At 46.2% G+C, this 26,875-nt stretch overlaps 1 protein-coding gene across 2 annotated transcripts in view; it reads right to left on the reverse strand.

Annotated features, from left to right (window-relative positions):
* The window catches only part of COL23A1 (collagen type XXIII alpha 1 chain), a 306,121-nt gene that overhangs the window by 258,944 nt on the left and 20,302 nt on the right, over positions 1–26,875 (reverse strand). For both annotated transcript variants that reach the window (XM_081136445.1, XM_081136444.1), the window contains exon 2: positions 25,813–25,879. In XM_081136445.1, coding sequence (XP_080992571.1) covers positions 25,813–25,879 — 67 coding nt within the window. The remainder of the gene's footprint in view (positions 1–25,812; positions 25,880–26,875) is intronic.

Genomic DNA, 26,875 nt, shown 5'->3' on the forward strand with positions numbered 1-26,875 from the left:
CAAGTTCTTCTGGAGAGCCACCCCTTTGCCATGCCCAGCCCACATAAGTTTGGTGGGGTTGATCCTATCCCCTGACCCAAGGGTGGGCATATGACCCAGGCCTGGCCAAGCAAAGCCCCTCATTCTCTCAGCTACAGTGACAGGGTTGGGGGACGTGTGACTATGGCCAGAACTGTGGAGGTCCTTTGCAGGATCCTTCTGGGATCACTGGGGTTGCACAGCAGGTAGGATGTGGGCCTGGAGCTGGCAGGGGCTGTCACCGTCCTGACAGGGGAAGAGCCGCTTGGGAATGAAACCAACCTGGGAACGCAGAGCCAGGGACAGGCAAACACACCAAGAGGATGTCAACTGCTTCTGAAACCAGCATTCCCCAGACCCCAATAAACTTCCTTTGATGCTTAAGCCCATCTGAGTTAGGTTCTCATCACCCGAAATTAAAGGTGTCCTGGTGCAGGGGGTCAGTGAGGGGCTGCCAGCTGAGTCTGCAATGGGGTATTTCAATTTCTGAGCTTGGGGGCCAATGATACAGAGGTGGGTCAGGCCAGCCATGAAGGGCTCGAACCCCACAATGTGGGCTCAGACTCAGAGCTGCCATCCAGTGTTCCCTCAGCCATATGCCTCTGCTGCCAGATGCCCCAGTCGATAAATGGCTGTTTTGAGGGTGAGGGAATGATTCAGTGACACTGCTCCTTGGAAGCCTGTCTGTTATATCAGACAATGTGTGACCCTGCTCCTATCTTTACTCATCCTCAATCAAATTCAAGTTTTCTTTTTTTCTTAGTCTGCTCAGAGGTTTTGTTGAAAGTTATGACTGGGTATTAAAACTTGTCAAGGGATTTTTCTGCATTTATAAGATTATCATATGATAGTTCTCCCCCTTTTTCTGTCAAAATAAATCAGTGAGTTACTCGGATTGATTTTAGAATGTTAACTACCCTTGCATTCCTGGGATGAACTCCACTTGGGTGGGATATATTATTTTAATATGGTACTGGATTCAGTTATGTAAACCAAAACCAAACAAATCCCTGTTTTGTTGTTGTGTAGGCAAGTCATTCTGAGTTAGGTTCCCGTCACTGACCAACAGTGCCCAATAGGCCCTGGGGACACACAGGCTGAAATCAAACACAGCTGGCTTAGCTGGGTGGGGGTGTTCCCAGTGGTCTGTCTCCCCGACAAAACTACAAATTCCCAGGGATGGGACTGATTCCCAACCTCAGGCCTGATTAATAACTCATTATGTCTAACACAGTATTTGGCTCATAAGAAGTGGCCAGGAAAACTTGTTGATGAACTCATAATACTGTAAACCCTTGATTTTGTGGACCTCGATTTAACGGACTTCGGAGTTAACGAACAAAATTTCTGGTCTGATTGTCATATGTGCAAATTAACACCCTGTTAATTTTTAAATGCTTTTATCTAAAATTTGCTTATAATTAAATGAACAGGTTATATTTTTTTGTTATTAATTCACTGTTTAATTTTTATTTTATTTTAGAGAGAGTGGAAGGGAGAGAGAGAGGGAGAAACACCAATGTAAGAGAAACACATCGATTGGGATTGGTTGTCTCCCACATGGGCCCCAATCAGGGCTGGGGATGAAGCCTGCAACCGAGATACATGCCCTTGGCTGGAATTGAACCCGGACCCTTCAGTCCAAGGGCTGACACTCTAACCACTGAGCCAAACTGGCCAGGGCTAATTCAATGTTATATTTAGGCCATACGTTGAGAAAAACACTGTAGTAATTTCACCAACATAAATAAATATTGCATATCTACAAATATAGTCTACATATTTAAATCAAAGAGTCACCACTTGTAAACAATGTTTGGCAAGTGATTAGCACGTGATCACACAGCATCATGCTCAGTAATTGGTTCTGTTGTCCGTGGCGTGACTTTCTGCAGCAGTTTTAACTCCTGCTGGCCGATGTTGCCACATGAGCTAAGCCAAGCCCAAGCCGTGTGCATTTGTTTACTCGCATGACTGGTGAATGCACGCATTTCCTAGACCTATTCAGTATAAATTGAAAATTACTGTAACACAAATAGAAAACTTTTCTGTGAAATTATACTTTTCATACATGCTTAATTTTAATTACACAAACATGTCTACATAAGTAAAAACAGGTAAACTAACTGGTTTGTCAATTTTTTAACATGCACATTCGGAAAACCTACTTTATTTTATAAAGAACTTATGGCTTTAACAGACACCCCCTCACCTGAATTAGTCTGTTATATGGAGATTTTACTGTACTGTACATTTTCAAGTATTCTCAATTCTCGTGTTGTCAGGGAGCAACTCTCAAAATGAGCCAGGTATTGTTTGCTTTTGAGATTGAGGAGGGTCCAGGTCCTAGTCCCAGTGAGCTCGGGCCAGGGCTTTCCGAAGCGGCCAGTGCCTCGGCCAGCCTTTTGCTTCCCAGCTTATTTGCAGTCCTGCCCTGCGAGGCAGCCGCGCTTGTCTGCCAGTGGAGGGCGAGTAAGCATGAAGCAGGAACAGTGAATTTGGAAATCATAGGCGCATGGTGGTTTTAAACATGTCACAAAATCTTTTGACAGCCCTACAGAAGTGACTTGGCAAGACTTCCAAGGCTTGTTCAAAAGGCAACCCAGCCTCCCCATGGCTCTCTCTTGGGACACTCAACCTTAGAACCCAGTGACCATGTTGTGAGGAAGCCAAGCAGCCACATGGAAGTCCAGGTGCAGGACCCAGCTGAGGTCCCAAGTGACAGCCAGCATCCCCTGCCAGATGTGGAGTGAACCTTCAGATGACCCAGCTTCCCAACCAACACTGAGTGAAGTTGAGACCAGCTGTCCTCGCTTAGCCCTATCCAAACTGCAGATTCACGACCAAAGTAAACGCTTTAACTACGACGTTTTGGGGTAGTTTGTAACACAGGCACAGATAACTGGAAGAGATAATACAGTTCAACTCACCCATTTGACAAGTGGGAGCAAGTCCAGAAGATGGAAGTGACTTGCCTCAAGGTGACCCAGAGTGGGACACGGACCCAGATCTCTTGATGGCAAGTCAAGTGCTCTTTGCATCCCCTGCCTGGGGCTCACCCAACACTCATTCCAACCCCCTGCTCCCTGACCTCTCTGTGAAGATGAAGCCTGCCACCAAGGATGCAGGGATGGAAATATAAAAAGAGCCTGGGTTCCAGAAAAGTTTCTGAGCAGCCACACTAGCCCTGGACTGCCCACCTCCAGAATTAGCATCCAGAGAAAATAAATCCCCAGGCAGTTAAATTAGGGTTTCTGTTCTCTGCAGCCAAATGCATGTCTAACTGATACACTGTCTTTTAGACTGCACCGGACTCAAAGTTCCTACTTTCCAACTTATTTTATTACCATTGCCAAAAAACATGTAACCAACTTCAGAGAGCTCCCCACTGCCACACTTGCTGCTAGAATCACCCATTTATTCATAGCAAGCTGGTCTTTGCCCCTCCTCAGCCTTCTAAGCTGACAAGGACGTGCCCAGCACTCTGCCTGCTCCCTCTGGCCAGTGAAAGAGAGAGGGTGCTTGGGCTTCAACACCACCTACAACACTAGACTCACCACGGGCTGCCCAAGCCTTCAGAGGTGGGACGAGACAGATTACACAGCCCCCGACTGACAGCCAGGATGGGGGGCCCCAGTATAAAGGCACCGCTGCAGCCTGCACACCTCGAGCATGCGTGAAAGCTGGCTTGGGTGTGTCATCTGCTGATGTGGGTAAAGTTCACCTGGAGGACCCCGTTTTTGGGACCTGTCCTAGTGGAGGCCTGAAGTCACCCCTGTATAGAATCAAGAAGCTGAGGGCTCCAATTAGGAGCTTTACAGCAGGCACATTTTTTTTTTTGCTGAATCTGTTTCTGGTGGTGATTTAGTCTTGTCCCTTTAAAAATAATCAGGTCATTAAGAGGAATCTCTGATAACCCCATGTCTTAGGCAAGGCTCCTGGGGCCAACTCACTTTGTGGCTGCCTTAATCTAAAACACATGGGGATGGAAATGGCCTTTTAGGAGGAGTCTTGCAGAGAGAGAGCAGCAGGAGTGTCCCTCCACCTAATGCCACATGCATTCAGCTCAAAAGCCCCAAAGTGTCCTGAGAAAAAAGCTCCAGAAACACACACTCAAGATGATCCCTGACAAGTCTAAGCTCTTGAGTTGCAAAGGTATCTGCACATGATACTTCTTGGGTCATACGGTAACCCCATAAAAGTGGGGCGGTGGCTATTACAGTCCCCATTTTACAGATGGGGAAACAGTCTCAAAGCACTGAAGGTACTTATCCAAGGCCACATGAAAGTGAATGAGTGCTAAAGATCGAATGTTTGTGTCCTCCCTAAAATTCATATGTTGAAGCCCTAACCCCAATTTGATGGTATTTAGGGGGGACGCTTTGAGAGATAATTAGGCTTGGATGAGGTCATGAGGGTGGGGCCTAATGATGGGATTCCCGTCCTTCCAAGAAGAGGAAGACTAGAACCCCTGCTCTCTCCACCATGTGAGCACAGAAAGGATACGGAGAGAGCGCGAGTTCTAGTCTCTTCCTCTTCTGGACCATTTTCGAGTGTACAGGTCAGGGGCACTAAGTGCATTCACATTGTTGTGCAACCATCGCCACCATCCACCTCCAGAGCTTTTCCATCAGCCAAACTGAAACCCTGTGCCCATTAAAGCAACTTTCCATTCTCAACTCCCCCACCCTGGCACCCACCACTGTACTTTCCGTCTCTATGAATCTGCCTGCTCCAAGTGGCTCACATAAGTGGAATCATGCAGTATTTGTCCTATTGTGTCTGGCTTATTTCACTTGACATAAGGTCCTCAAGGTTCATCCATGTTGTACCATGTATCAGAATTTCCTTATTTTTTAAGGCTGATTAATATTCTATCACATGGAAACGCTACATTTCGTTTACCTGCTCATCGTATCACAGCTTATCCTCATTAGTGCCAAGGAACTGAATGTGAGAAGCTTCTCCTTCCTTCTCACAAACTAGCCCCAAATGGCTTGTTCACCTGTCAGAGTGTGGTCTCTGCCCACCATCTCCACTCTAGGAATGGTTCCTGCAGAAACACTCGTGGACAGGAGGTGCACTGCCTAACTGTGGGGGACAGCCAGTTGTCCTTTACGTTCTAATTTACAGTTTGTGAGGGACCAATACTTTTGTGAAATACAATAAAAGTAGAAAATGAAATTAAAAAAACCAAAAACATAAAAGTACTAGCCCATTTAAAAATATATATTAAATTCGACAGACATAAAATTACTGGTTAAATTGCTATAAAAGTTTCCAAACACTCTCAATTTCTATCCCAATCTTGTTATAGACCCATAACAAGGGCCGGCACCCATTCAAAAACCACATTTGGAGCAGCACTGCCTGGAGCATTGTTTAACAGCAAAAATTGAAAACATCTAAATGACCATCAGGAACATACTTGTTGAGTACACTTTGGTATATCCATATTAGGGTTTAGCAATAAAAAATAATGAAGCATATGAGTTAGCAATTCCACTCCTAAGTACATAGCCAAGAGAAACGAAAACATAAGTTCTCAAAAACACTTGTACACAAATGTTCATAGCAGCTTTACTTATAATAGCCAAACAGTTAAAACACAAATGTCCATCAACAAATGAATGCACACAAAAAATGTGGTATGACCATACGATAGAATATTATCCAGTCATAAAAAAGGAATGAAGTCCTCAGATATGCCACCACATGGATGAACATAGAGAACATTATGCTGAGTGGAAGAAGCCAGATACAAAAGGCCACATATTCGTGATTCCACTTAAATGAAATGGCCAGAATAGGCAAATAGATAGAAGGACTGGAAGGTGATGGGGTGATGAAAATGTTCTAAAAATGGGGAGGGCTGCACCACTCTGTGCATACACTAAAAAATCACTGAACTGTATACCTTAAGTAGATGAATTATATGGTATAGGAATTCTAACTTAATAAAGCTATTATAAAAATAATGAAACAGATTTCTATAGCTATTAAAACAATTGAATTATTTAAAAGCTACAGAAAATCCTAGATGTTTTCATTAGTGATTTCTTCCAACTATTTAAGAAAGAAGCAACACTACATCTGACCCTAATTCTTCCAGAGAACAGAAATAGGGCAAATATTTCCCAAGTCATTTTATGAGACCAGCATAACCTTGATAACCAAAACCTGACAATAGAAGAAATGAAAATTACAGACCATCTTTCTATCAAGACGGATACAATATCCTCAAACAAACTGAATCCAGCAACATACTAAAATAATATCTCCCACCCAAGTGGAGTTTATCCTAGGAATGCAAGGGTAGTTAACATTCTAAAATCAATCAGTGTAACTCACTATTTTGACAGAAAAAAAGGGAGAACTATTATATGATAATCTTATAAATGCACAAAAATCCCTTGACAAGTTTTAACACCCAATCATAACTTTCAACAAAACCTCTGAGCAGACTAAGAAGAAAGCTTTAATCTGATTGATAGCTACCAATAACCTAAAGCAATGGTCATACTTAATATTTCCTCTGAGTTCAGTTATGAAAACAGGGTGCCTGCTATAGAAGTGGTAATAATTCTATTCAGCACTATGGAAGGTTTTTGCCAAAGCATCGAGTCAAGAAAAAAAATGAAAGGCATAAAATAGGAAACCAATAAAAATCTATAGACGCTAGGATAAAAAATACCCAGACAATCTAAACAATGATTAAGCTATTAGAGTTAACAAGCGAATGTGGCAAGGATGCCGGAAACAAGGACAACATGAAAAATCATCAGCAAAAACAGAAAGCAGATTTATAAAACGTTATTGTTGAAAATAGCATCAAAAACCAGTAAATTCATAGGAAGAAATCTAATAAAATATTTGCAAGACCCCTGCACTCAAGATGTAAAAGATTATGCCATGTTCATACATTGGACGCCTCACTATTGTGAAGATGTCATTTCTCCCTAAATTAAATATATAGTCAACGAATCTCATTCAAAATCTCAGCAGTTTTCTTTAAAAACAGAAACTGGCAAACAGACTGTAAACCTTATATGGAAATGCAAAGGCCCAAGAATAACTAAGGCAATCCTGAAGCACAAAATACTGATGCTTCGGTAACTAAAATAATGTGGTCCTGGCCCATGGACTGAAAAAAAGAAGAAGAGTGGGGCAGAAAAGGCAGTCCAGACGAAGACCTGCACAGCCACCGGGATGGCTGAAACAGAAAGACAGAAAGTGCCCCGTGCTGGTGAGAATGTGGAGCACGTGGGATTCTGGAATTCTCATCCGCACTTGGAAAGGTGTATTTACTGAAACTGAACATCTGCAAACCTTATGCACGGCAATTCCACTGTACAGTGTAAACACACAGAAATGCATACATATTTTCACAAAACACATACAAGATGGCTCATAGCAGCACTGCTCAAAATAGCCCCCAACCTGGAGATTATTCAAATGCCCAACAATAGGACGATGAATAAAGAAATGAATGATCCACAGCTACACCCAGCAACCTGGATACATACACTGCTCAGCTGAGGGCTAAGGAATCTACGCCACGTGAGCCCATCCATTTAGAGTTTAAAACAGGCAAAGCTGGACTGTTCTGTGTGAACCAGATGGCAGTGGGAGAGTCTCTGGAGGGCAGGTCGTGTGCTGTGCCTTGGCCTGGACACAGGTGTGTTGTGTCTGGAAAGTCACTAAACGGCATTTAGGAAAAGTGCTCTGGGTTGTATTAAGTTCCATTTTGACAAACAGTGAAAGCAAATAATAAGGCAGACATCAGAGGTATGAATATGCTGATATGAGAGTGACAAAGGCTGTTTGTGGATGCGGACACAGGATGTTAAGCGTGAGCGCTCGCTGCCTTTCCACCGCCTCCTGCGGAAGCGCCTGGCACTGTGGCCCAGGGAGGCTGGTGGGGGGAAAGGACAGGACGGCGAGAGTCAGAAGGGGCTGGGAACAAGGCGGGAGGCTTTTACACTGCAAAGAGTGAACACAGTTTGGAAAAGTGAAAATGGTGTGGAGAGAAATTGGAAAAGGTCCAGGAAGGCAAAGGAGAAGGAAGGACCAGTGCTCCTGGAGGGAAAGGGGGGGCAGGTAGGAGCAATGCAGGGACCCCCCCCAGCTGACTGCCTGGAGTCAGGGTTTGGTAGTGATTTGAGACTGACAGAGAAAGGTACCTTTAAGTTGTGAAGACAAAAAACAAAGTTCAGAATACCACGCATTATTTTATTTCTGTAAGAATTTATAAGTAGGTATTTGTTGCCGTGGCCGGTGTGGCTTGGTTGCACCAGAAGGTGGCAGGTTGGATTCCCAATCAGGGCACGTACCCAGGTTGAAGGTTTGATCCTCCGTCGGGCGTGTATGGGAGGCAACTGATGGATGTTTCTCTCCCACATCAATGTTCTCTCTCTCTCTCTCTCCCTTCCTCTCTCTAAAATCAATAATAAATAAATAAATGTGGGTATTTGTTTAAGCACAGGAAAAGGTCTGGCAGAATGCAAGCTGAAGTGATTAAAGATTTACATCTAGTTCATGGGATGGCAGAAGGTGGGGAGGTGGAGGTACAAAGCAAACTTTTTTTTAACTCTAAAGCTATGGGTTTTTAAGGGGTTTTTGTGGGTGGTGTGTTTTTTTGTTTGTTTGTTTTTGAGTAAGGGACAGTGAGTTAATTTTAAGCACAGTTTGCTTTTACAATAATAATTTTGTAAAAGTAAAAGGCTGGAAAAGGGTCCCTGGAAGGAGTGAAAATTGATGGAAGAAATATCAATAACAAGACATGCAGATGCCTGGTGTGGAGGGAAACTAGAAAAGTTCCAAGCAGAAAGTAGCAAAGAAGTCTATTTGAAATGACTTCTGACGAAAGTGAAAGAAGAAAGTGCCAAAGCAGGACTGCATCTGAACATCAAAAAGACAACAATCATGACCACAGAAGAAATACACAACTTTAACATAGACAATGAAGACACTGAAATGGTTAAAGATTTTGTTTACTTTGGTTTTAGTCATCAATTCAAACAGGAACTACAGTCAAGAATTCAAGAGAAGACAGACTCGGGGCAGCAATAGGAGACTTAGGAAAGATCACTAAGAGCAAAGATGTGTCATTAGAGACCAAGTCTGGGGTCATCTACACCCTCGTATTCTCAGTTACTATGTATGAATGTGAAAGTTGGACAGTAAAGAAGGCTGCTGGAAACATAAATGGGTTTATTTGAAATACGGTGTTGGAGGAAAGCTCTATGGATACCCTGAACTTCCCAAAAGACGAACAAGTGGCCCAGAACAAATTAAGCCTGAAATGTTGCTGGAAGCAAAACTAAAAAATTGAAGCTGTCCTACTTCAGGCACATCATGAGTAGACACGGTTCTTGGAAAAGACAATAATGCTGGGAAATTTGAGGGCAGCAGGAAAAGAGGAAGATGAGATGGATTGCTTCCATAAAAGAGGCTGTCGGCATGAATCTACAGGAGTTGAGAAAGGACACTGTGGACATCACTCATTTGTAGGGTCACCAGGAGCATGTAACACACAGAGTAGGAAACGAGCAGCTCATTTCCTAAGTGAAGTCCTGGAGACCGACTCAGTCGGCCTTAGGGGATTCTGGCCAGAGGGTTCGGAAGGAGCATGTAACACACACAGGTAGGAAATGAGCAGCTCATTTCCTAAGTGAAGCGCTGGAGACCAACTCAGTGGGCCTTAGGGGATTCTGGCCAGAGGGTTTGGAATCATCCCACAGCCAGCCTGAGAGGCTCAGAGCCCTGGCCCCTGGTGGGGATGGGGCAGATACACCCGGTTCATGCATCACTTCTCCACCCCTCTCTCACCTTCACCTTCTTCCACCAAGACACTCCCCCTGCATTCTGAGGTACCCTTACAGAACTTGGCTCTCACACTCTCCTCTACCCCTAGTCCCTGATGGAACTCCTGGATCCCCAGTGGGGAAAGGAAAGGAGGACAGGGTGCACCCTAAAGGATCAGAGAAGGGACTGGAAGGCACTACTTTGTCCTGGAAAAAATTAAGCCCAACTCTTGCCTCAGGGGTGGTGGAGGTCACTCCTGGGCAGCTGCTCCTGGTCTTCCTCAGGAGACAACCCTTGTCCTCTCAGAGCACCCCCACACACGACATACAAAGAAAATGCTAAGAACTACCCCCTCCTGCAGGTCACTGCAAAGCCCACAGTCACAGCTAATAAAGATGCTGTCCTGTGCTCAGGTGAGCTGTCAGCAAGCACTTGGGCCAACACGGTCTGCCTTTATCCTCAGCTGTGTGACAGCCAATTCCACCAACGGGAGGTGACACTCAGGGGTAAAGTCACTGTGCAGTCCTTCTCTGGTGGCACGGCTCAGGTGCATTCCCTGAGCTGTGCTTCCAGGTCACCTGCTGCCCCACCCACCCAGGGGCTCATGTGGCCTTGTCTATACATTTTTTAAAGGTATATTTTTCAGAAAGTAGTGCAAGGGGAGGTGGGTGCGTGAGCTTCTAGTGGGAGAGGTGGCCCGGGCCCTCCTTGACCGTGGTCATGCAGTCGTCCTCTGATGCAACTTCCTTTCCTAGTGAGCTCTGTTCCCCTCGGGGCCTCAGCCTCCAAGCTTTGAACTTCTTTCCTTGCGGGCCTGTGAGCAGGCTGCACGGGGCTGCTTCTGAAGAAATGACCAGACAACAGGCCACTTCAAACCCATTAGTGTCATGAAAATCATGACCTGGTGTGGAAGGCAGCTCAGCTGGCATTCAGACCTATTTCTAAAGATGGGGCTGAAGAATGAAAAAGAATAGTGGGGCAGGGAAGAAGAGCCTTGGATCCGGAGGGAAACCCCATGACCACCCAAAAGAAAGGGCTTTGAAATGCTGACTATTGACCTTCTCTGAGTAAGCAGAGGGATCTCAAGTTCAAGTGCTCCCCAAGGAGCCAGCAGTTGCTCTTCTGCCATCTTTGAGCAAGAGGTTCACTCAGGGATCCTGGCATCAAATGAACCAAGAGTCTAAGCAGAAATGACATTCTTTTCTGCGGAGGAGGCAACAAAAGAAAAGTGCCCCACCCTTTGCTGTCCTTGCTCCCTAAGTGCCCATCCCACTAGAAAAATGATCTGTGTCTGACTCTCTCCCAACTCCTGAGGACCCAAGGGTAAATAAACAGTCATTATTAGATGCCTACTGCAGGCCAAAAATGTTTTGAGTATACGCTAAGATCAATGTTCCACATACATTGATCTGGGTACATCCTGAAAACAAAGCCATCAGGTACATAATGTGATCCCGTTTTACAAACAAGGAGTCCAATAAGGTGCCCAAGGTCACATAACAGATAGGTGGCACAACTGGCATAGGTGGCACAACTGGCATTTAGGGGCAGGCTCATCTGCAACCAAACCCAGACTCCCCACCCCCTATTGAGTCCTGGCACTCATGCGGGGGGGGGGGGGTGCTCTCTGGGCCTCTCAGCCCTGCAGTGGAAGCCCCTGGGGCACAGGGATGGACAAGGGGTCCAGGCCCACCCAGTAGGACTCTCTCTCCTGAGACCCTGAGTCTCAGGCAGAGACACACAGGAAATAGCGCAGACACATGGCTGAGGCCTCTACTTCGGGGGTTGCCCACCCGCTCCTGCAGCCTAGACCCGGGAGCTGCCTGCATGTTGTCCTTAGCACTTCACCTCTGTGAGCTCCTGCCTTTCTTCCACTACTTCCCCTTTCTCTCTCAATCTGCCGGAGTGAAATTCTGTTGCTAGTGACCAAAGGACACTCATTTGTTCGCCATCCATCAGGGCTCCCTCCCTCTCCTCTGCTCCCAGAACGGCACTATAAACACTCAGAGACAATGAAATGAGAACACCATGTGGCAGAGTGACACAAAGCAAGCTAGGTTGAGAGATAAAGGAAAAGGGGTTATTTCCATGTGTTTCAGTCTACAATTTGGCAAGGACAGCTACCGTGTCTATGCCACCAGCTTCCATCAGCCCAACAAGGACGGAGGCATGCTGAGGCTACCCCATGCCAAGGATGGGCAGTAGGTTCATGGCAGGGCATGCCTGTGCCACCTCTCAAGGCTGCAGATAGCACAGCTTTGGGGTGGCACACGGAGCCTCTGTGAGGCCTCAGGAAGAAACACTGAGAGGCTCAGTGGTCAAAGGAGAGAGACTCATGTGCAGAGGTGAGGCTCCCAATCCAGGGGATGCCCAGGTCTACACAGGTCCCGAAACCTCTTCAATTTAGGCAATTTAGGGATTAGAACAGAATGTGCTAGCTGCAAAGGGTTGAGAGGGCTTTTCAGGAAGAATATTTCTGAACCATTTCCCTGTAGGAAAACATTTCTGACGCAGAGTAGCAAGCACCCCCAGGCATCAGGCAGGACCGGATCTGATTTACCGGGAAGGGACGCTGGCCAGGGCCAAACCAAACGCTAATGACTTCCAATCATTGGCCCTGGAGCCAACTCAGAACTAGGCAGAGCCAAGCCCTGGCCAGAGTTAAGCCGAAGATGATCTAGGAGAAAAAGTCGAGTGGTGAAAACATGGGAACAACTGAAAGGGAGTGAGGATATAATCTAATAGCAAGAAGGGGCTGGCATCCCATGAATGGACTTCTCCACCTGAGCCAAGAAGCTGCCCCATGCAGGCAAGCGAGTTCCTGGACAGTGTGGAATTTAGGAAGGACAATGCCACTGTGGCAGCTTTTTAAATAGATTTTACTACCCCTTCTCTGTAATGTCCTCTAACAGACTTGTGACTATCACTCCACAAATCACCCAAACATATTTATAAGATGAGCTGAATTCCACGGGCCCCTTTAGAGAGGGCATAGTTTGTCCTTTCTTCCCTCGCCCCCATCTAACAATCACTGGAGGGCCTGGTATGAGCTGGGCCCTATGCAGACATGGGAGAAATGTCAGGGTTTCACAGGCTGGGGAAAAGGGGGTGGCAGGCAAGTGAAGCAACATCAACTACATTATGGAATTGTTTGAGGGGCACCCCAAGTGTGGCGTGATCAGAGTGGGGGGCAATACATGGTGCCTAGAAAATGGGAAAGGTTCCCAGAAGAGGTGAGATTTAAGCTGGACAGTGAAGAATGAATGTAGATTCTTCAGGTAAAAAGCCAGGAGGGTTGACCTGGTTACTCTGTGGAGGGGAGCTCAGCAGTGAAATCCATCTGGGCCTGTGTCCCTATAGTCAGATGCTGTGGCAAACTCAGTGCCCCAGAGAATGGTTACATGAAGTGCTCCAGCCACAGGGGTAACTATGGAGCCACCTGGGAGTTCTGCTTCGGTGGCTGTGAGCTGCAGGACAGCCCTGCCCAAGTATGTCGATCCAACCTATGCAGTCAGGAAAGTCAATGTGGGCATCAGAACAGTAGCTGCACTTCTGGATCAGTTTTAGGAGAAAAGGAGACTTCTAATCGTGTCTACACCCACAGCCTGAAGCCTCCTCTAGAGGTGGCAGCTGGGAATGCTACAGCAGGCACAGTGCAGCCTGGATCGTCAGTGCATCACTACGGTAGAGCTGGGAGGTGTGTCCCCGACCCTCATCGCAAGGACAAAGGTTATGCCTCCAGCCCTAGCTCTGAGGCTCAGGTTGTTGCTGTGAATCACACTCTGCTCCTTCAGCCTCGTGAAGGTAAGCATGACATGGACAAGGAAGCGCTGTGTCTCCCTGGTGACACCCGTGGCCCTCTTCAACCTGACTGACACTTTCCCCTTGAGAAAGGAGGAGAGGGCCCTGCAAGCTGAAATGGGCCAGCTGATGTGATAGGTCCTCTCTCTGCAGTCCCTCTTCTCTATCTACATAGCACTATGCACACGAAAGACCTTAAAAATATCCCTGATGTACAGATTTTTATTTGTAATTTTTAAAGACTATTTTATTATGACCTTTCTTTGCACTTAAAAATTAGCACAATGCTTTTTGTACTTTGAAGTGTTCCAAAAAATAATATGACTATATTTACTATTTCTGGCTCTCTTTACTCCAGATGGCTAGTTAATTTTGTAGAGAAATTAGAAACCACAATCATACAGATGCTTTCAATATGTTAGTCAGTATGACAGGTAACTTTTCTTCAATCTTTTTGTACGAAACTTTTACTAATAAAATATTTTGGAGAAAAAAAAAAACACACCAAAAAACAGGAGGGCAGAGACATTTCAAGCAAAGGTATGAGATACAGACTCTGACTGAGAAACAGTCATCCCATAGGGTGTAGGAAGGTAATATGATCTGAGAAATGGGTCGAGAGAGGAAAGCAGGAATTAGATTGAGGAATGCAAACACACAGACTGCTCATGTGATCCTGAAGACCATGGAGGACCACAGAAGGCTTTTAGATTGAACATCCCTTTGCCCCAATCCTGAGCAAGGCACGGAAGGGACGAAGGGTGATGAGAGTCTGAAGAAGGCAGTGGGGTGGGGGCTAGCACAGGGAGGGCTCAGTCAGCACAGGAAAGACAGGATAAAAGAACTAAGGGACTGAAGAGAGAGGTGAGGGAGAAGGAGGGGAACCCTGGGAGAAGTAACAGAGGAAGGTAAGTGTGACAACTAATTTCATTTTTCATCTGCCACAGTGTCCAGATATGTGGTCAAACATTATTCCGGCTGCTTTTGTGAGGATTTCTGAGATAAGGTTAACATTCAAACAGGTGGATTTGGAGTATAGCAGATTGTCCTCCATAACATGGGTGAGCCTCAACTGAGCAGTTGAAGGCCTGAATAGAACAAAAAAATTCCCAAACAAGGGAGGCTTCTCCAGCAGACTGCCCTTGGACTTGATCTGCAACATCAGCCCTTCCTGCTTCTACAGCACATGGCCTGTGGGCTCAAACTGGAACGCTGGCTGTCCTGGATCCCCAGTTTGCTGACTCACCCTGATGGTTTCAGACTTGCCAGCCTCCATAATCACATGAGCCAACTGCTTACAATAAATCACTTTTTATATACATATATCTTTATAAAGACATATGTATATAAAGATATATGTATCTTTTTAAAAAACTGTTGACACTATTACAGACGTCCCTCATTTCCCCCCTTTTATGCACCTCCACCTAGCCCCCGCTCCCCACTCCCAAGATATATCTTTATATATCTTTACAAAGATATATATATGTATATAACCTCTTTATATAGGGTGTATATTATCGGTTCTGTTTCTCTGGAGAGCCCTGACTAATACAGTAAGGAACAGAGGTCTGCCAGTTTCCACGCAAAGGAAGGAGGCAAACTCCACAGCCCACTGCTGTCTTCACGACCACCCCCCAACATATGTGTGTTCACAGTCAACCCAGTGACGAAAGCCAACTCTGGGCCAGGCCCTGTGCTGCTGCCCCCGCCTTTATTGTGTCATTTAACCCAGGAGCTGCCTGGGTATCTCCTCTCAGATGTCCCACAGTCATGCCACAATGAACAGGTCGGAACAAAGTCCTCATTCTCTTCTCCATCCCCATTGTAGCAAATGGCACCACTGAATTGTCCAAGGCAAAACTCTGGGTGTCATCCGAAAACAGGGAGTCATCTTCCCTCTCCCCCTTCCCCCTCACTCAGTCGTCCTCCCAGTCCTGCCAATGTAGCCTCTAAAAGGCACACCTGCTTCATCCAGGTCCTTCCACTGCCTCCACCACCACGTCTCAGTCCAAGCACCGGTGACATCTGGCCTAGGCCATTGCAATAACTTCCTAACTGGCGTCCTCGCTTCCTCGCCCCCCGCTTTCCTCTCAGGCCCTTCTCCAAGTCCATTCCCCATACTGCATCAGCCGGAGCTTTGAAAACAGACACTGGACAATGTCACTTCTTTATTTTCAACCCAGCAATAATTTCCCACTGCTTTTTGGATGAAATACACATTCTTCCATGGCCAAGAGGGCCGGGCCACATGGACCAGACCCACCTCTCCCACAGTATCTCATCACGCCCTCCCCTGCTGCTTCAGGCACTGACCCCTCCCAGATCCTCGATGACACCCCAAACTCCTGGCTACCTAAGCACCAACTTGCTGTTCTAGGGGACACTGGAGCATCTTGAGATGCCTGGCTTTTTCTCATCACACAAACCTTGGCGTCAGTGTCCTCTCCCCAGAGGAGCTTCCCCTGACCTCCCTTTTTACAGAATATCTTAACCCAAGCACCCCTTTAACCCTCTACCAAAGGCCCCTATTGGCGCCACCATAGCTCTTACCATAATTCACAGTTACTTCACTTATTTGTTGGTTCACCTGTTTTAGTTTGTGTGTCTCCCCTACCCTACTCCCGACACCTGGAACGGTGGTCTGTAAATTCCATCAGAGCACAGGCTTTGTCTCGTTCACCACTGTGCCCCCAAAATATAACCGGGATTATCGGGCCATTATTAAAGAGTAGTTCAGCCCTGGCCAGTGTTGCTCAGTGGCTGAGCCTCGTCCCGTGCACTGAAAGGTAGCCGATTCGATTCCTGGTCAAGGCACATGCCCAGGTTTGGGGTTTGATCCCTGGTTAGGGTGCATGCAGGAAGCAACTGATTGACGTTTCTCTCTCACATATCTCTCCCTCTCTCTCTTTCTAAAAAAAAAAATCACTAAAAACATTATATATATATATATATATATATATATATATATATATATTTTTTTTTTTTTAAAGAGTAGGTCATTGAAGCTCAGAGAGGTTAAATAACATGCCCACGGTCACACAGCTCTAACTGGCAGATCCAGGACTCGAACCCAGGCCTGTCTTATTCCAGAAGACCTGCTTTCTATCACTCCCCATGGGTTTCTATGTGAACCAACATCATCTACAGTGCACCTCTCAGCTTTAAAAGATCCTTTAGAAACATAGTGTTTACTAAATACAAACATTTTTGGAACACCCGTGAGGGTCAGGTATCCTGCTGAGTGGACAGTAGACATTAAGTCAGGTGGGCTGCACAGCCCAGGAGGTGGGCAGTATAGGTGTGTGACCCAGGAAGACACTGGACAGGGCTGTGGCCCCCCCAGGGCCAGAAATGGAAACACTCTATTTTCTAGTTAAATACCTTTTAGCTGTTTTACTTGTTGTTCTGGACTATGCTGGGAATGCACACTCATTGAAAGCAAATTCAGAAAATGCTAAAAAGAAAAAAATGAAGAGCGTTTATAATGCAATCACCCACTGCTCACACTGTGATATTATTTTGCTTTAAAATCAATTTTCTCTCCATTATTGAAATGTTGTGGCCATCTTTCCCCTTTAAAGGACTCTCTGTGTTATTTCTAGTGTTTTTGCTACTACAATGATGCTCTGATAAACATCAATGTACAAGTACCTTTACACAGTTGTCAGATTATATAAAGAACCCAGGAGTGAAAATGCTGGGAGGAAGTTTGTGCCTTTAAAATTTTTGTTTATGTGCCAAACTTCCCTCTAGAAAGACTGAAACGATTTAAACTTTATCAGTCTGATTGCTGAAAACTGATATCTCATTTTACTAGATATTTCTGCAATTATTCATGACATGGGCCATCTTTTAAAATGCCCAGAGCAGTGCCTGGCGCAGAACGGTGCTCTGTAAATATTCACTGAAGGAAAGTGTCACCATTTGTCTTTTTTTTATTGGGGACTCTCTATAGTCATATCCTTTGCCTATTCTTCCACGAAAATATTTGGCTTTCCTTATTGTGTTGCGAGAACACTTTTTAATCTCATGACTATTAACCATGTGTTTGCTATTTATGTTGAACTTGTATTTCACTGTCCTTGATTTGAACTTCTGTGTGCTTTCCAGTAAATTTTTAAAAATATTAATTATCCTCTTCATTTCAATCCCTGCTAGAATTCTATAGAATTTAGTGAATATAGTGGGCTCCCTCTGGTGGTCACAAGAAAATCCCTGAATCCCAGTGGTCAGTACATAGTTAAACCTCGAGATTCTTATTTACAGGACACGGCACGTTATAATTAATAGATTCCGAGTGGCTAGACGATGCCTTAAGAGAAGACTTATAATTATTTTCTTCCATTCATCAATGGGTCTACAAAGTGGTTCGGAAGGCCACTGTCCAAAACCATGCTTACAGTCTCGCCTGCCAAATCCCTCTCTGGGGATTTCCTGTGTCTGTTGGGACATCACCCTCCCCCAGGCTTGCAGCTCCGGGCACCTCTGTCTGCTCCCGAGCCCATCCATCCTGTTTGTGAGTTCTGTCCACCACATGGTCCGGGGACTGTCGCAGCTGCTCCCTGCCATCAATTCTCATGGCCCTCATTCAAGTTCTCATGACCTCTCCTCCAGTGAAGTCATTCGGCAGACTGTTACCATCCCTCCTTCACGTGCCCAGCACCATGCTAGGGTCAGAGGGCGAGACAGGGAACATGACAAGAGTGTCCCCACCCTGAGCACTCTCTCAATAAGTTTCTCTGCTGGAAGCAAATCTGCAACCCAGGCAGTCCTCCATGCTGTTTCTAGAGTCCTCCTCTGAAAGCTCACATCTATCCAGACTCCTTCAACTGTGTCCGCTGGGAAAAACCCGCATCCGTCCATAAATGAGTCCCCCCCTCACCTCCCAGTGCCACCCTCCAACCAAACAGGGCTGCTCCCTCTCAGGGTTCCCCTCTGCTCTGCTCAGGCGTTGGGTTTTGTGGGACGAGTCCCCATTCCAGCTAGCTAAAATGTCAACTAGTCTTCGAAACCCTGCCCAACTGTCACCTTCGCCTGTCTAGATCCTCATCTGAGGTGATCTCTCCCTCCTTTTAGTCTCTGTAGGACTTTTCCCTTCAAACATTTCCTGTTCTCAACATATTATAGTTCTTCTATCTGTGCATTGTCCTCCAACAGCCGGATCTGCAATCTCTCTAATAGTCTCCCACTAACAACCTTAGTCAAGATTGCCCCCAGGACAAGCACAGAATAGGGTACAGAGAGGTAAATGGATGAACGAACAAATATCTACACATGGTAGAGAGGGAACTGAGAGCATTCTCTAGAGAATTCTAGCCCTTCCCCCAAAAATCAGACACACAAACTATTTCCTTCAGCTTCGCACAGCCTGAAGCTTTGTATAGCTTAACTGCCATTAAGCTATTTAAATATACCATAAACTCAAGTCAACTAAGATTTAACACATAAAAAAGTATCACTTAAAAAATTCTACAAATAAATAATTGGAAGGTGGATAACAATTTCCAGCTTCAAAGTCCTAGGAAAATGCACTCCCTTCACGCAGCTCTTTCCCAAGCCAGCAGCGAGGATAAACAGGCTGAAGGCAAGCAGCTCCCACCAAGTCTGTTCTGTCCTGTAACATTCCCTACAAACTGTCAACGGGTGTGTCATTTCCACGTTGTGCTTTGTGCTCTCCTAGGTAGATTTTCACTCCTCGGCCCAAACTTCCAAACGCTTCCCAGAGCAATGAAACTCTAACTCTGATTAATCTGTTTATTAATTTCTGGAAGGTCACCCGACACTGCAAGCACAGTGAGCTTCATTTGGAAACCACACAGTGTCTCTGGTCCATTATACAAGGACACAAAAAAGGCACAACAAGGAAATGAAGAGTATTAACCACTGTGACAAAAAGTTCTGAATATTTCCAGGGCACGTTGAGCCTGGTCAGAAACCAGTGTGAGTTGTACGAAGGGGCAGCAGCCCTGGGCTTTGCACGTGGCCTCTGAAGTCCATCAGTGCCTGACAGGAGTTCCTGGGCTACGGGGTCTTTTCCTTTCCAGCTGTCTCACTCTGTGCTCTGTCACCACCCTTTTCTCACCCACGTCCCAGAAGGACAAGCCAATAAAGCCTGCCAAGCCTTTGTTCTTTCCCTCCAGAATAGTTCCAGCCAACCGCCGCCAACTCTGAATCTGAATCTCCTCTCTCTACCTCGCTGGCAGCCCTGACTGACATCAACGAAAATGAAGAAGGTAACAGGCCGCACGTGGTGGGTCTGCACTGGCCTGGGGGCAATGGATCAGACTTAAGAATGACCACGACTGACTCTCAAGAAGCAGTGTCAGGCCCTGTTCTGAACTCTCTACAAGTATTTACTCATTCAATCCTTGCAACAATCCTATAAGGTAGGTGCTATCAGAAACCCCATTTCACAAATGAAAAACTGAGGCACAGGGAGGATTCGTCCGAGGTCATGGAGGGGTGACAGATAATTTGAACCAGGTAGTCTGGGTTGAGAGTCCATGTGCTTTCTACTGGGCCACACTGCCTTTTGGACAAGTTCAACAGCAGAAGAAGATTTATGTGCCTCAAGTAGAGACAAACCCCAAATCTGTCTACATCCCCCAGCAGAGGACCACCTGGACATGGCTAGCCAACTGTCCCTGGAGCAGGACTGAAGTGGTCACCTCTCATTTGTGTCTACCCAGCTATATTATTTTCTCTTCTTCTGGGAGGAGCACACTAAAATTCTTTGGGGTAACCACCCTTCTCCATTCTCAGCCCACATGGTTCTGGTAGCATCAACACCACCCCCATCCAAGAATAGTCACATGACCTTGACCTAGCTGATCAGTGCGTCCCATCCTCCAGGCACAGTAATTAGTTCAGGGATAGGCACCTGTCCCAAGCCAAGGAAGTCAGGGTCAATTCTGGGGTGTTTTATTTAATTATGGTAAAACACATGCAAAATTATGTATTTTTACCATTTTAACTATTGAAAAGTGCACTATTTCATGGCATTTAGTACACTCTTAACGTGTACAACCATTACTACCACCCATCATTTCCAGAACTTTTCCATCTTTCCAAATAGACACTCTACCCATTCAACAATAGCTCCCTGTGTCAGTTTGCTAATATAACAAAGTACCATAGTCTGGGTAGCTTCAACAACAGAAATTTATTTTTTTCAGTTCTGAAGACTGGAAGTCCACGATCAAGGTGTCGGCAGGGGGGGTTCCTTCTGAGGCCTCTCCCCTTGGCTTGTCCTTGAGCGGTCTTCCCTCTGTGCATATATTCGTCCTAATCTCCTCTTCTGAGAAGGACGCCAGTCATTCTGGATTAGTGCCTACTTTAATGACTTCATTCTAACTCAATTACCTCTTTAAAGACTATATTTCCAAATATAGTCACTTTCTGAGGTACTGGGGGTTAGGACTTCAACATATGAATTTTGAGCAGGACACAATTCAGCCCGTAACACTTCTCCATTCCCCAATGCTGGCCCTTTTGAGAAGGAGAGTGCTCTGTCTGCTGGGGTTGCTGAGAAGGAATGATCTACCTGTGGAATTACTGGGGGCCACCTTCAGGCCCCAAGGAGAGACTGAAAATGATGCAGAGAAGAGCTTAGAGATGGAGAGAAAGCCCCTGAGCCTGATACACCTGCACTCAGCTCTGCCTCTGACCTTTTCATTTCCAGTTACATGCGCTAATAATTTCCCCTTTTTTGATTTACTAATGTAGCATGGTCAGATCATTAGTTAGCATGCTGAGGTTTCTAACTGAAAGAGTTAGTTAATGCAAGGACCTCTGACACCAGAGTGGCCCACATCTCCAGGACGTGCAGGGTGGGACCACACGGCAAGCTGCTCAAGTGGATTCAGGCTCTGAGGTGCCAGCCCTGAGCCATCCTTTGGAACCCTCCTGAGTCACAATCGTTAACAGCACAGTGGAGGCAGGGTGCTAGGGGCATCTCCCACAGAGCAGGCTTCAGGGCCACCCCCTCTCAGAGTCCCTCTTGCAAGGTTCTAGGATTATGGCTCTGAATGTGGCCTCCCCCAACAGACTAAGGGCTCCTGTCCTCTAGCCCAGTGTCCCCAGGCCCTGCAGCATGCCTGGCTCATGATGGGCTTCAGGACAAAGCACGAGGAAGGCAGAGGACAGGGTGAGGCAGCCGCCCTCCTTCCCTCCAAAACTTCCCCAGAGGATGGTCTTTAAGAACATAGGACAAAAAACAACCCAAGTGTCCCTGTGGGGGACTGGCCAGGTTCTTCACAGGACAGCCCAACAACCAGACAGGACTCCATCCTTTAACCCCAACAAGGCAGCACCTGCTCTCTGGTATTGGACTGAGTCAGACCATCTCAAAGTGAAATTGCCAACTGAAAAAAGCAACACGGGGGCAACAACCACAATACCATTTGTCTAAAAACAGAGAGGGAGCTACTGGCTGAAATGTACATAAACTATCTCAAAAATCAAGCTGTCTGATGCCAGAGCCACTAGCCACACATGGCGATTTAAATTTAAATTAAATAAAAATTCAGTTTGTCAGTTGCTCTAGACCTATTCCAAGGGCTCAATAACCACATGCAGCTAGTAGGGCCACCATACTTGACGATGTGCATTTCTATCACCTCAGAAAGTTCTCTCAGCCAGCGCTGCTGCTCCAGAAGGACATCAGCCAACTGGTAACAGCCCCTGGAAAGGGGAGCAGGAAAACAGGGTGGGGCGCGGGGTGTCTTTTTCACATGTAATCTTTGGTAGTACCTGAATTGTTTTATCACATCATATATTATTTCCTACTCAAAGTTAAACATTTTAAAACTTTAAACACATTTTGAAAACATTTAAATGCACAGTTAACATAGGGAGGTGTTGGGATACCCAAGGGACATTGGTAAGTTGCACTGTCTAAAGCCTGGGAGTTTCTGTGGAAGGCAGAGGAGATGCTTCAAGGGCAGGTATGAGAACAGCAGCCTCAGGGGCCTCCCAGGTCGCAGCCCGAACACCTGAGCCACACTCACACCTCATTCATGCTCACACCTGACCCACATTCGGTGGCGCAGGAGGCTCCTCTGTCCCTCACATTTCAATCTTCTCAGCAACCTTGTAAGGTCTTCAAGATGATTATTATTCCCATTTGTTTTAATTTCCTAAGACTGCTGCAACAAATTACCACAAACTGGGTGGTTTAAGATGATGGAAACTTCTCCTCTTCAGTTCTGAAGGCCAGAAACCCAAAATCAATATGTTAGCAGGGTGGGTTCCCTCTGGAGGCTCCGAGGGAGAAGCCCTTCCATGCTCCCTCCAGCTTCTGGTGGCTGTGATTAATCTTCTGAGGTCCTGGGCTTGTCTGATCTTGCCTCCGCCCTCCCATGGCCTTCCCCTCTGTGTGTCTCTGTGTCTCAAATCTCTCTCTCCTGTATTTTATAAGGACACTTGTCATTGAATTTAGGGCCCACCCTAAATTCTGAGTGATCTCATCTCGATATCCTTAACTTAATTATATCTGCAAAGACCCTGGGGGAGGGGGGGCAAAAGTAGGTTTATAGTTGTGAGTATGCAAAACACAGTTTATTCCAGAATTATTTATTAATTATTGTATTATTTTCTATATGAACAACTGTAAATCTACTTTTGCCCCACCCTCTTTCCAAATAGGGCCACATTCATAAGAATGGGGGTTAAGGCTGGAACGTATCTTTTAGGGGGGCACAATTCAGCCCACTACATCATTTTATAGATGAGGGGTAGAAGGCTCGAGGGCGCCTCACTTGTCCAAAGTCACAGGACTACTTCAGGGCCCAGCCCTGCCAGTCCCCCGCCACTGACTCAGGCAGGAGCAACAGCCCGCCCCTCCTCTCAGCCTCATGGCTCCCCCAGAGCGCCGCTTCACAATGGACAGCACACACAGACAAGCTGCCCACTTCTCTGGCCTCGATTATCTGTCTGCTGCATCCTAGGATCTGACAAAAGATTACACTGTCCTCCAGGCGTGGGAAGGAGCCAGGCCGGGGGATCTGAGGATATCTCAAATCAGATGGAGACCCAAGCTGTGGAGGGTGGTCTGTGTGTCTGGACTCCAAAAGTCTGTAGGGATCTCCCTGATCAGAGCCGGGGAGAAAGGGAATGAGTTAAGGCTTCTGGTGTTGGAGAAAAGGCCTCTGTTGGAGAATGTGCCAGCCTCCGGGGTTTTGCATCAATGTAGGGCTCTGGTCCAAAGGGCCCAAGTGAGTCCTCCAGCTCGAAGTGACAGGAGAGAAAGTGTAGCAGGCATGGGCATGAGTGTGCATCGGAGCCTGGCCACACCGACCACAGCTGCCAAGATGGCTCGATGGCAGCCACGGGCCCTTCGACAACAGCAGCACAGTGCTGACTGCCAGCAGGCCCCCCTCAGAGAGCAGGGGAGGTCACTGTCCTCTTGTCAGTGGGACTAGAGGTTTTGATCAGCCTTTTAGCCTCCACGATCTTCCCTGAGACCCTCTTAGACCCTCTCTTTGTGGTTTGGGATCCCCTAAGGAAAGACAGGACACAGGACTGCCTCTGGGTCATGGGCTTTGACTATATTTGCTCTATGACTTCAAAAAAACCTACAGAGCCCACTCCCATAGTGCCATCATTTTTTGGAGAAGACTCTATAGTTAATAAGTGGGAGACCAAGGTTTGGACCTGGCCCGGACTTATTCAGGAGCTCCGTGCCCACTCCCTGCCTCCTCCTCCCTGTCAGTCTGTCATTTGTATTTGGGATTTTCAAACTTCCTGTCAGCAACCCACAGCATGAAACCCAGTTCACTTCACCATCCAGGTCATGCCTAAAATAGAAATAGCTGAAACAAAAACTTCACTCCAGTGGTTTTTATTCAAGTCTATGCTAGTTCAACATTTCAAAACTCTGCTGTAACCCACAGAACATATCTTACAAATGCACTGTATTTTCCAGTTTAAAAAACACTTATCCACATAACTCACACGAATTTACATCCATACAACACTTAGAAAGAAGGGGAGGTGGGGAAGAGGAATCATTCCCATTTTATACATTTTGCAGATCAACCAAAAATTCATTTGTGAGTCTGGATTTTTCCCCCACACTGAATTGCAACTTCTGACTTATTGAACAAGTAATGGTGTCATTACTTGTCATGTCCCTTTTCCTATCAAAACCTTGGAGGTCCTATTATTAAAAGCTAGCTCAAGCTGGACCATCAAGTCCTGTGCTGCTGGGCCTCCAGAGACTGAATTTTCACACCAGGAGGTCCACCTTTGCAGACATCCAGGGCATCTCCCAACCTTGAGATGTTGATTATCACTGAGGTTGGTTTCTAGACCAGCAAAGGAGATTGGGAAATGCCATGCAACCTGGCTAATGGAAGGCGTAACAGTAAGGACAAGGGTCACTGGCTCAGCTGCTATGATCCGTGTTCTGTCACCTTGTCCAACATGGAGAGAAGTCTGGGAAATCTTATGACTTCCCACTCATTCACTGTATTACACACCATCCTGAGAGGTTAATGCTAACTCTAAAAATGCTGGGGCTAAAACTACACACTTAAATTCTCAGTGGTCGTCTGTGCAAAGCTCCCATGAGGACAACTGGAAGACCTGATATGAATCAGGATTTGAGCCACATGGGTTAGGAATCAACCAGTCCTGGTTCTGTTCACAGCTATGCTGGTCTTCACCAACAACACCCAAGAGAGAGAGATGATTATTTGAATAATTCAGACCATGTTTCCTGCTCCCTTACTCTACCTCCATCAAAAGAAATGAAAACAAAAAAACTATTTGGCCAAATTATTTATCACCTCACCCTCCAAAATCTGAAATAGACCTAAGGTCACAATGATAACACCCCATGGCTGGTTCGTGCCTGTTTTTCCATCTTCAGAATGGACTGGCTGGTACTTTCCTAGCATCTGAGCCTTCATTATAAGTCATTTCTAATGGTTCTTAGCTCCCCCACCAATACCATCATCCCCATCAAACCAAAGTGGTCAATCATGCTGTGATCTTTGACTAGTGACATGCCAGCCAGGGAAGATGTAGGAAAAAGGCCCCAGGATGGGCCACAAGGTACAACATACCAGCCTAAGACTCAAAGCAATAATCTCAACCATGTCCTCGGCAGTTTTGAACAGACCAAGAGAGAAGCCAGGCCTACAGAAGTCAGGAGCCAGCAAGGATCAAATGTCCACTTACCTGGGGGGCAGATGCACTCGGTCGGCGCTTCCCGAACAGTCCGGAGCTTGACTAGTCCCTCCAACTTCTGAACCAGGAAGAAAAGGGGGAAAAATGAGGATGAGTTTGAGAGCACAGAGGGGTAAAAGTGGAAAAACCAGCAAAAACCAATGTATCAAAAAGATCGATCGACAGTGGTGGGGGTATTTTTAAGGACATTTTTAATAGGTCATTAAATTCTACAGACAGTTTTGGAATGAGAGGAGAAACAAAAATAAACACTGAGCAATTACTCCAGAGTCCCTGAAAAGAAGGCGGCAGGTTTCCGCTTTGTTACGGTATTTTCAAACACAAATTAAAAAAAGCCAAAATGACGGTGCAGTCAGCGTGAAAATGGGAGGGCAGGGCCCGGAGGCCGGCAGGGCCCTCGCTGCAGGTTTCAGTGCTCAGATGGCACCGTCTGCAGTCCCTCCCAGCCCACCCAGCTCAGACCCGCTGCCCAGGCCCAACCCACCATGATGACTTTTTTCCTTTCTTCTTGCCTGTGGGGATGCTTGGCATAGAAAATTTGGTTCTGTACAGTTCAACAAGATGCCCAGCCCTGTGCTAGATTTAGGTGAAGGGAAAGTTACCACAGAAATCAAGTCAGAAGTCACAGCTCTAATATTATGATAACTCACAGTACAGCCCTGGCACCATTACTGCCTGATTTGCCCCTAAGAGTAACCCCTAAGACCCAAATTATTGTTCCTGCCTTGCTGAGCAGACACAAGGTGCAAAAGAGAAAAGAAATTAGTCCCAAATCCCAAGTCTAGGTTTAGGAAAGCAAAGCAACTGGTCCACAACCCCCAAACCAGCCTAGGCTTGAGTCCTGACAAGAATATGCAAAGTATTAACTTTTCTCTAGAAAAAAACCCCAAAACCTCCCTAAAAGCAAAACAAAGCAACCTTAGTGTTAACATTAGTGAAAAATGCACTACCGCAGGCGGAAGGGGTACTTCAGTTTCAAACATGAACACGTAACTTTTAAAGCACTGCTTTAGAGGAGGTGAGACGGGCACCCTGGTCCTGAGCCCTTGAGACC

Source organism: Miniopterus schreibersii, assembly GCF_964146895.1.
Source record: "Miniopterus schreibersii genome assembly, chromosome: 4".
Taxonomy (NCBI): domain Eukaryota; kingdom Metazoa; phylum Chordata; class Mammalia; order Chiroptera; family Miniopteridae; genus Miniopterus; species Miniopterus schreibersii.